The sequence below is a fragment of the Coregonus lavaretus genome, assembly GCF_964263955.1.
Source record: "Coregonus lavaretus genome assembly, contig: HAP1_SCAFFOLD_432, whole genome shotgun sequence".
Taxonomy (NCBI): Eukaryota; Metazoa; Chordata; class Actinopteri; order Salmoniformes; family Salmonidae; genus Coregonus; species Coregonus lavaretus.
This window is the reverse complement of record NW_028157217.1, coordinates 263,130-273,492: the sequence shown is the minus strand read 5'-3', so window position 1 is coordinate 273,492 and position 10,363 is coordinate 263,130. Positions and strand designations below refer to the sequence as shown.

Here is a 10,363-nt window from a genome sequence, read left to right as displayed (position 1 = left end):
TCCACCTCTCTCTCTCCCCCCTCTCTCGCTCTCTCGCTTACGTTCCCTCTCTCTCCACCTCTCTCTCTCCCCCCTCTCTCGCTCTCTCGCTCTCATTCTCTCGCTCTCATTCTCTCTCTCGTTCTCTCTTACCCCTCTCTCCCCTTCTCTCTCTCACCTTCTCTCTATCGCTCCCCCTCTCTCTTTCTTGCTCTCTCCCCCCACTCTCTTTCCCCCTCGCTTTCTCTCTCTCCCCCTCGCTCTCTCTCTCTCCCCCTCGCTCTCTCTCTCTCCCCCTCGCTCTCTCTCTCTCCCCCTCGCTCTCTCTCTCTCCCCCTCGCACTCTCTCTCTCCCCCTCGCACTCTCTCTCTCCCCCTCGCTCTCTCTCTCTCTCCCCTCGCTCTCTCTCTCTCTCCCCCTCGTTCTCTCTCTCTCTCCCCCTCGCTCTCTCTCTCTCGCTCTCTCCCTCTCTCTCTCTCACTCTCTCCCCCTCGCTCTCTCCCCCCTCTCTCTCTCTCCCTCTCTTGTTCTCTCTCTCTTCCGTTCTCTTTCTCTCTCTCCCACTCTCTCGATCCTCTCTCTCTCTTTTTTCTCTCTCGTTCTCTCTCTCTCGTTCTCTCTCTCTCCCCCTCTCGTTCCCTCTCTCTCCCCCTCTCTCTCTTCCCCCGCTCTCTCTCATTCGCTCTCTCTCTTCCCCCGCTCTCTCTCATTCGCTCTCTCTCGTTCTCTCTCCCCTCTCTCGTTCTCTCTCCCCTCTCTCGTTCTCTCTCCCTCTCTCTCTCGTTCTCTCTCCCTCTCTCTCTCGTTATATCTCTCTCTCTCTCGTTCTCTCTCCCTCTCTCCCTCTCTCTCGTTATCTCTCTCTCTCTCGTTATCTCTCTCTCTCTCGTTCTCTCGTTCTCTCTCGTTCTCTCTCTCTCTCTCGTTCTCTCTCCCTCTCTCTCAATCTCTCTCCCCCCTCTCCCCCTCTCTCGTTCTCTCTCTCTCGTTCTCTCCCCCTCTCGTTCCCTCTCTCTCCCCCTCTCTCTCTTCCCCCGCTCTCTCTCGTTATCTCTCTCCCCTCTCTCGTTATCTCTCTCCCCTCTCTCGTTCTCTCTCCCCTCTCTCGTTCTCTCTCCCCTCTCTCGTTCTCTCTCTCCCCTCTCTCGTTCTCTCTCCCTCTCTCGTTCTCACTCCCTCTCTCTCTCGTTATCTCTCTCTCTCGTTCTCTCCACTCTCTCGTTCTCTCCCTCTCTCTCTCTCGTTATCTCTCCCTCTCTCTCTCGTTATCTCTCTCTCGTTCTCTCTCTCTCGTTATCTCTCTCGTTCTCTCATTCTCTCTCCCCCTCTCGTTTTCTCTCCCTCTCTCTCTCGTTCTCTCTCTCTTGTTCTCTAACTCGTTCTCTCTCTCGTTCTCTCTCTCTCTCGTTCTCTCTCTCGCCCCCTATCTCGCTCTCTCGTTCTCTCTCTCTCTCGTTCTCGCTCTAATTCTCTCTCGTTATCTCTCTCGTTATCTCTCTCTCTCGTTCTCTCGCCCCCTATCTCTCGTTCTCTCTCTCTCTTTCTCTCGTTCTCTCTCGCCCCTATCTCTCATGTTCTCTCTCTCATGTTCTCTCTCTCTCTTGTTCTCTCTCTCTCTCGTTCTCTCTCGTTCTCTCTCTCATTCTCTCTCGCCCCCTATCTCTCCCTCTCTCTCTCTCTCTGGTTCTCTCTTGCTCTCTCTCTCTCGTTCTCCCCCTCTTTCGTTCTCTCTCTCTCGTTCTTTCGTTCTCTCTGGTTCTCTTTGCTCTCTCTCTCTTTCGTTCTCTCTTTCCCTCTCTCTCGTTCTCTCTCTCTCGCTCCCTCTCTCTCTCTCGTTCTCTCTCTCTCGCGCTCTCGCGCTCTCTCTCTAGTTGAGGATGGAGTCAGTGAGCAGACCCTACCCTCTGACGCTGCCCCCCATGCACCAGTCAGCCCCCCCGTCCCGAACCAGCTACACCAGTGTCTCCCCCGAATCCTTGCCCTCACCCCCCGACCCTCCCCCTCCTCCTCCCCCACCTCCCCCTCTCCCCAACCCCCCTCACCAGACCGCCTCAACCCTGTTTAAGTACAGCACCATCGCCCACCTGCAGGGTGGCGCCAACCAGGCTGCCAATCAATACAATGTCCAACCAATGGGGCAGCAGCAAGGCCCTCCAGCCCCTCCCCTCCCCAACTATAACACGCTCCCATTGGCACCCTCCAACTACATCATCATGCCATTGGCTCCCAGCAACTTCAACCCTCCTCCCCCTCCTCACCCCTGCTCATTGCCTTCTCCAGGCTCTGCCATGGCCTCTCTGAGGCTTGGCCCCCCCAGCCCTGTTCCTCAGTTCATCGCCCCTCCTCCCCCCCAGGACCAAACCCTGCCACCCCTTCACTACCCACAGAGTAACAGCACCCTGCTCCCCCCTCCGCCCCCCGAGGAGGACCACCAGTGCCTCCCTCTCAGTAACACAGGGCTGCAGCAGTTCCTGGCCCAAAAGTTCCCCAATATGAACTACGACTTCTCCGACCTGGATGGCCAACCTGAGTCCCCTCCTCCTCCCCCTCCTGCCTTCTCTCCCCTCTCCCCCACCCTGTCACCCCCCGCACCTCCTAAAACCTTCTCTGGTGTCTTCCCACCCCAGACTGCTCCTAAGACCTTTGGTCCAGGGATCCCCCTATCCCCAGTCTCGCCCTCCCCTCCTTCTGGTCCAATGAAAAAGCAGCAAAGCTTCTCAACAGGCCATTCACCCAATCAGCCGCCTCCCACCATGCCCAAACAGCACAGCTTCTCCTCTAAGACCCTCCCCCTGTCCGCCCCAATCTCCCCGAACCCTTCCCTGGTCAAACAGATAGTCAACCAGTTTCCTGGAGCTCCCCTGCCCCCCCAGTCCCCCCCGGCTGTCAAGGCCAAACCAAGATGGCAGCCAGGGGGTCAGATCCCCCCCCAGTCCCCAGAGTTCCCCCCTCCTCCCCCTGAGGACAGCCTGGACTTCCCCGCCCCTCCCCCTCTCCCCCCTTCCAAGATGGGCTCTCCTATTAAGAAGTCTCCCTCCTCCACCTCAACCGGCTCCTTCGGGAAGAGGGGGCCTCCTCCCACCCCCCAGCGCGCCTCCTCCATCAAGTCCAACTCCTCAGGGGAGTACCAGGAGGAGGTCCAGGTCCAGAGGCAGCCTAAGAAGGTGGAGTCTCTGGTCAGCAAGTTTGCCCAGCCTGGCCTTGGCTGCTGCAACTCCTCCATCGCCACCGCCTCTGGATCTCCTGCTAAGGACTTGGGGCCTCCTGCTCCTCCTAAACCAGGCAAGCTGAACCTGTCAGCCCTCCAGGGTCTGCAGACAGGGCAGCACCGCCAGCCCAGTGGAGACTTCCCCTCACCTCCTCAACACCGCCAGCCCAGTGGAGACTTCCCCTCACCTCCTCAGCACCGCCAGCCCAGTGGAGACTTCTCCTCTCCTCTTCCAGAGCTCGATTACTTCCCCCCTCCTCCTCCCGACTCTGAGCTGCTCCCCCCGCCCCCCCTCCCCTCTGAGCTCCACCCGGGGGCCCCCAGGGTCGCAGTCGTCAACCCCCAGCCGCAGGCCACGCAAATCTCCCACCCCGTCAGCCAATCATCATGGAAGACCCAGTCGCTGAAGAAGACTCCACCTCCGACACTCCACAGGCTGTCCCGGAGCAACACGGTCCAGGACCCCTTACCCCTGTCCCCCCCGCCCTTCAGCTGTCCCCTGCCCCCCACCCTCCCCGGGGGTCCTAAGGGGGTGGGTGGTACCCTCTCCTCGGTCCAACCCAACTTCCTGGAGGACCTGAACCGGACCTTGAAGAGGAAATCCATCTCTCGTCACGGCTCCCTCACGCGTCACGGCTCATCCCGGCTGGAGCCCGTCTCCATGGACGACATGGCCCTCCCCCCTCCGCCCCCTGAGCTGCTGCTGGACCAGCAGAGGGGGGGGCAGGGCGGGGGCCACGGGTACATGTCCTCAGGCTATGCAACGATACGACGGGGGCCGCGCCCTGCCCCACCAAAACGGGACCAAAGCACCAAACTGACGGGAGAGTGGTAGCTAGGGGGTAGCAGGGGGTGGATAGTGGTGGTAGCTAGGGGGTGGATAGTGGTGGTAGCTAGGGGGTGGATAGTGGTGGTAGCTAGGGGGAAGAGGAGGACTTGGGCTGAGCTTCCCATGCTACAGACTGAATACAGCCTATGGACCCATCAACGCTACAGGCTACAGACTGACTACAGGCTACAGACTGACTACAGGCTACAGACTGACTACAGACTGCAGACTGACTACAGCCTATGGACCCATCAACGCTACAGGCTACAGACTGACTACAGACTGCAGACTGACTACAGCCTATGGACCCATCAACGCTACAGGCTGCAGACTGACTACAGCCTATGGACCCATCAACGCTACAGGCTACAGACTGACTACAGGCTATGGACCCATCAACGCTACAGGCTACAGACTGACTACAGGCTACAGACTGACTACAGGCTACAGACTGACTACAGGCTACAGACTGACTACAGGCTACAGACTGACTACAGGCTGCAGACTGACTACAGGCTACAGACTGACTACAGGCTGCAGACTGACTACAGACTGCAGACTGACTACAGGCTACAGACTGACTACAGGCTACAGACTGACTACAGGCTACAGACTGACTACAGGCTACAGACTGACTACAGACTGACTACAGGCTGCAGACTGACTACAGACTGACTACAGGCTGCAGACTGACTACAGACTGACTACAGGCTGCAGACTGACTACAGACTGACTACAGGCTGCAGACTGACTACAGGCTGCAGACTGACTACAGACTGACTACAGGCTGCAGACTGACTACAGGCTGCAGACTGACTACAGACTACAGACTGACTACAGGCTACAGACTGACTACAGGCTACAGACTGACTACAGGCTGCAGACTGACTACAGACTGACTACAGGCTACAGACCATCGAGGCCCCAGGCTACAGACTATATGGACCCTACAGGTCACGGTTGTATTCACTAGACACCAAACGGAAGAAAAAGGACCGAAGCTGGGAGGGAGGGACTACCTGAACTTGTCCAATAAGAAACTCATTTTCGTTGTAAAACGTTTCATTACGGTGTACACTAATGAATATGACCCTGAACTCAGCCTGTCTCCTCTCCTCTCCTCCCATGCCATAGACAGGACTGAGCTAGAAGAAGAATCCTGTTCCTTGTAATCCCAGATTGTTATTCCATACTCTGTCTACGTTATAATAACTCTATGAAAAGAGAGCTGGCCAAACCACCTATCAAGCTTTTCCACATGTTTGTGCCGCTTTGCAAAGAATATAACAAAACATAAACAAAAATAATTTAGCTGCAATATAAACTGGTACTGCATGGACTCCTGTATTGCATGGAGATGTTGTTACCTTGACAACTGTTTTGGGGGGATGTGATGGACATATGCGGGGAGGGGGGATGTGTAACTTTTACTTTTGTGTTTTTATATCAGATTATTTAATACCAGAAAGATATTATTATTTTAAAGTTAAGTTTTTAAAGCCTAGTGAGTGAATATGAACTGTGAGTAGTAGAGACCAGGGTTGATGTGGAGATGGCTCTGGTCCAGGGTGTTACGTCTGGCAGTAATGCCCTGGAACAGAGCTAGTGTTGAGATAGACAGGTGTGTGTATAGGAGCAGTATATAGGGAGGATCCCTGGTTGTAGTTGGATAGGTAACAGACAGACAGACAGACAGACAGACAGACAGACAGACAGACACTAGTGTAGTTGGATAGGTAACAGACAGACAGACACCAGGCTAACGCCCTCCATGTGGTCGTGTCCGATATGAACCCTATTCCGTACGTAGTGCACAGGGCCCTTGGATCTCTGGTCAAAGCAGTGCACTGTATAGGGAATAACGGACCGTTTCAGACCATCTGTCTGTGGAGTATACAGATACATTTCATTCTATTCAAGATGTTTTGCAAATTGCACCAAAATGGTTAAAGGTTTCCAGCGGATTTACTTTACTGGACAACTGTAAGGTGATTGGCTTATGTTTTAATGATCCCTCTCAGAAATGTCACTGTTCATTGCTTTGATTGGACAAGATTTAAACGGTGCACAATGAAGGTCCAGCTCTGCGATTGGCTGTTATGTTGATGGGGGCGGGTCTAACCTGCTCTGTTTCTATTGGTCACATTAGATGTCCGTCTGTCTGTCTGTAGATACAGCTGCAGCTCCTGTCTCTAAAGGCCTCCTTTGGCCCTACAGACAGACAGACAGACAGACAGGAAGTACACTAAACTACAGGAAGTGCTAGGACAGCCAGGTCACATGACAGAAAATATTATAGAATTAAGTGAATGTTCTAGAAGCATCTCAAGACCTGACCAGATAGCCATGTAGCTCCTGAATGAGGGTGGACGTACGGAATGCCGTTTGGGTCATAGTGTGTCACGTCAAATAACACAATTCGGTTATAGAATGTTGTGTGCACTGAATTTGCAAACGCAAGACAAGCGCCACCACTATTGTCAGTCAGCACTGTCGGAAATGTAAAAACAAAAAAACGTCTGCTAACAAGCACACGCTCCGGCCAAGATGTGTTTAAAACACTGCATTGGTAGTAAGACATTGTTGTTCGACCAAATGGGAAAACATCTGTGAGCATTTTAATTAAAATCGTGATCAAACGAGCAGGATCCAAAATGTTAGCTATGTAGTACAACATTCTCCCATGCAACCATCCCAGAGGCAAGGGAGATAGGATGGTGATCCTGCTGCTGTCAGCCAGCCAGCCAGCCAGCCAGCCAGCCAGCCATATCCCAAGCAGTTACACCTGATTCATCCTAGCTAGTCAAAATACAGAATAATCAAGCGTTTTGTCAACATTGATGACAGTTTAGATGTTTGTAACTTCAGTTCATAAAAATAACTTGTTAGCTATCAGGATAACAAACTAAACAAGCTAGCCAGCTAGTACCTAGCCCCAAGCTAACACTATCGTTAAGCAGCTAGCCAGCTAGTACCTAGCCCCAAGCTAACGCTATCGTTAAGCAGCTAGCCAGCTAGTACCTAGCCCCAAGCTAACGCTATCGTTAAGCAGCTAGCCAGCTAGTACCTAGCCCCAAGCTAACGCTATCGTTAAGCAGCTAGCCAGCTAGTACCTAGCCCCAAGCTAACGCTATCGTTAAGCAGCTAGCCAGCTAGTACCTAGCCCCAAGCTAACGCTATAGTTAAGCAGCTAGCCAGCTAGTACCTAGCCCCAAGCTAACGCTATAGTTAAGCAGCTAGCCAGCTAGTACCTAGCCCCAAGCTAACGCTTAAGTTAAGCAGCTAGCCAGCTAGTACCTAGCCCCAAGCTAACGCTATAGTTAAGGAGCTAGCCAGCTAGTACCTAGCCCCAAGCTAACGCTAGGTAGCTTCATCTGGCTAGTGTGGCTTGACCGGACCGGGGTCAGACCATCATCAACCAAAATACGAAAACTAAACTGTCTTATGAGTTAGGGATATTTTAGATGATGACACCTAGATAGATAGTAAGTTAGCTAACCATAGCTACTGAAACAGATGATGTCGTTTTGCTATGTTTTGGGGGGAAAGCATTGTCTGCATCAATCAGCTAGCTAGCTTCTTTTCTGAGCAGCACTTTCCCAGAGCTTGAGACAGCGCTTTACCAGCATCATGTATCGGTGAATACAGTGAGGGGAAAAAGTATTTGATCTCCTGCTGATTTTGTACGTTTGCCCACTGACAAAGACATGATCAGTCTATAATTGTAATGGTAGGTTTATTTGAACAGTGAGAGACAGAATAACAACAAAAAAATCCAGAAAAACGCATGTCAAAAATGTTATAAATTGATTTGTTATCGCTGTGACATATGAAATACAAGTGGTAGTGTAATAACTACTTTTTAAAAATAATGAACGCGTTAAATGATTGTGATCATACTCAGGTCCTGATTGGTCAACAAGTAGTGTTATTTTGACGTATACTTTCTTTTTGACACGCAATGATCCAAACGGCGTTACATATGGACAAACGTTGTTTCACACTAATGCCTTCTCTTTTACCTGTGCATCCCAAATGGCACCCTATTCCCTATGTAGTGCACTGCTTTTGACCAGACCGCGACCCATATTCCCTGTTAGCGTCCTGTTCCAGGGGGTTGTTATTGTACATCAAGCTGCCTCGATACAGAAACAAGAGATTGTCTCCAGCTCCTATGGCCCTTTCTGGCTCTGACCAGGTTTGCTTATTAAGTAAAGGAAAGGGAAAGGAATCTTGTGCTTAATTTGTAAATCGGGAGTTGCCGGAACAAAAAGTGATCGCGAGAGGGGGGGTGACCTGGGGAGCTCTGAGGTACCAAATACGTTATAATAAAGCGTTGCATGCATTACATCACATTTGCGTAGTGGCATAGAGCAGTAGATTAGAGGCACTTACAGAAGTTGCACACATGGGAGAAAAAAAATGGTGTCCTAGGGTCTGGGAACTGTTTGGCCTTTTATGAACGCATTTCATGCAATTCTATGTCATTTTACATGGCATAATTTTTTTTGATGCCGTGTTCAAAATAACTGAGAACTCGGAGCTGGCAAATCTCCGACTTCCAACTTCAATGTATTTAAGACAACTGGGAAATTGGGGGAAAAATTAGCTCTGACTGGAAAAATGTGTTTTGAACAGTCATCCAACTAGGAATTCCAAGTGGGGAACTCTGGCCTCTTTCTAGAGATCTGACTTTCCGACCTGAAGATCACTGACGTCATGATTCAATATAGTTAGCACCATAATAACACAATAGCACAATCTTGTCTTGAATCCATCAATAGCCCAGGCCTAGGTGTGTGGAGACATAGCGTACAGTCATGGTCAAAAGATTTGAGAATGACACAAGTATTGGTCTTCACAAAGTTCGCTGCTTCAGTGTTATGAAAAAATAATAATTATATATATATATATATATATATATATATTGTAAAGTGGTTATCCCACTGGCTATCATAAGGTGAATGCACCAATTTGTAAGACGCTCTGGATAAGAGCGTCTGCTAAATGACGAAAATGTAAAATGTTATGAGATATTTTTGTCAGATGTTACTATGGAAGTATAATTACAAGCATTCCATAAGTGTCGAAGGCTTTTATTGACAAATACATTAAGTTTATGCAAAGAGTCAATATTTGCAGTGTTGACCCTTCTTTTTCAAGACCTCTGCAATCCGCCCTGGCATGCTGTCAATTAACTTCTGGACCACATCCTGAATGATGGCAGCCCATTCTTGCATAATCAATGCTTGGAGTTTGTCAGAATTTGTGGGGTTTTGTTTGTCCACCCGCCTCTTGAGGATCGACCACAAGTTCTCAATGGGATTAAGGTCTGGGGAGTTTCCTGGCCATGGACCCAAAATGTTGATGTTTTGTTCCCCGAGCCACTTAGTTATCACTTTTGCCTTATGACAAGGTGCTCCATCATGCTGGAAATGGCATTGGTCGTCACCAAACTGTTCTTGGATGGTTGGGAGAAGTTGTTCTCTGAGGATGTGTTGGTACCATTCTTTATTCATGGCTGTGTTCTTAGGCATAATTGTGAGTGAGCCCACTCCCTTGGCTGAGAAGCAACCCCACACATGAATGGTCTCAGGATGCTTTACTGTTGGCATGACACAGGACTGATGGTAGCGCTCACCTTGTCTTCTCCGGACAAAGTGTTTTCCGGATGCCCCAAACAATCGGAAAGGGGATTCATCAGAGAAAATGACTTTACCCCAGTCCTCAGCAGTCCAATCCCTGTACCTTTTACAGAATATCAGTCTGTCCCTGATGTTTTTCCTGGAGAGAAGTGGCTTCCTCGCTGCCCTTCTTGACACCAGGCCATCCTCCAAAAGTCTTCACCTCACTGTGCGTGCAGATGCACTCACACCTGCCTGCTGCCCCGATCCCACAGCTGAATCAACTTTAGGAGACGGTCCTGGTGCTTGCTGGACTTTCTTGGGCGCCCTGACGCCTTCTTCACAACAATTGAACCTCTCTCCTTGAAGTTCTTGATGATCCAATAAATTGTTGATTTAGGAGCAATCTTACTAGCAGCAATATCCTTGCCTGTGAAGCCCTTTTTGTGCAAAGCAATGATGACGGCACGTGTTTCCTTGCAGGTAACCATGGTTAACAGAGGAAGAACAATGATTTCAAGCACCACCCTCCTTTTAAAGCTTCCAGTCTGTTATTCTAACTCAATCAGCATGACATAGTGATCTCCAGCCTTGTCCTCGTCAACACTCTCACCTGCGTTAACGAGAGAATCACTGACATGATGGCATCTGGTCCTTTTGTGGCAGGGCTGAAATGCAGTAAAAAAAAAATTGCAGTGGAAATGTTTTTGGGGGATTAAGTT

The 10,363-nt window shown here is 50.5% G+C and overlaps 1 protein-coding gene across 1 annotated transcript in view; it reads left to right on the top strand.

The window, feature by feature from the left end:
- Positions 1 to 4,023, top strand: part of LOC311125673 (ras-associated and pleckstrin homology domains-containing protein 1-like) — a gene marked incomplete at both ends in the record, with an annotated part of 89,434 nt that extends 85,411 nt beyond the window's left edge. Inside the window, 1 exon segment of the mRNA XM_084199702.1 lies at positions 1,852 to 4,023. Within this exon segment, the coding sequence (XP_084055828.1) occupies positions 1,852 to 4,023 (2,172 nt within the window).
- Between the last annotated feature and the right edge of the window lie 6,340 nt (positions 4,024 to 10,363).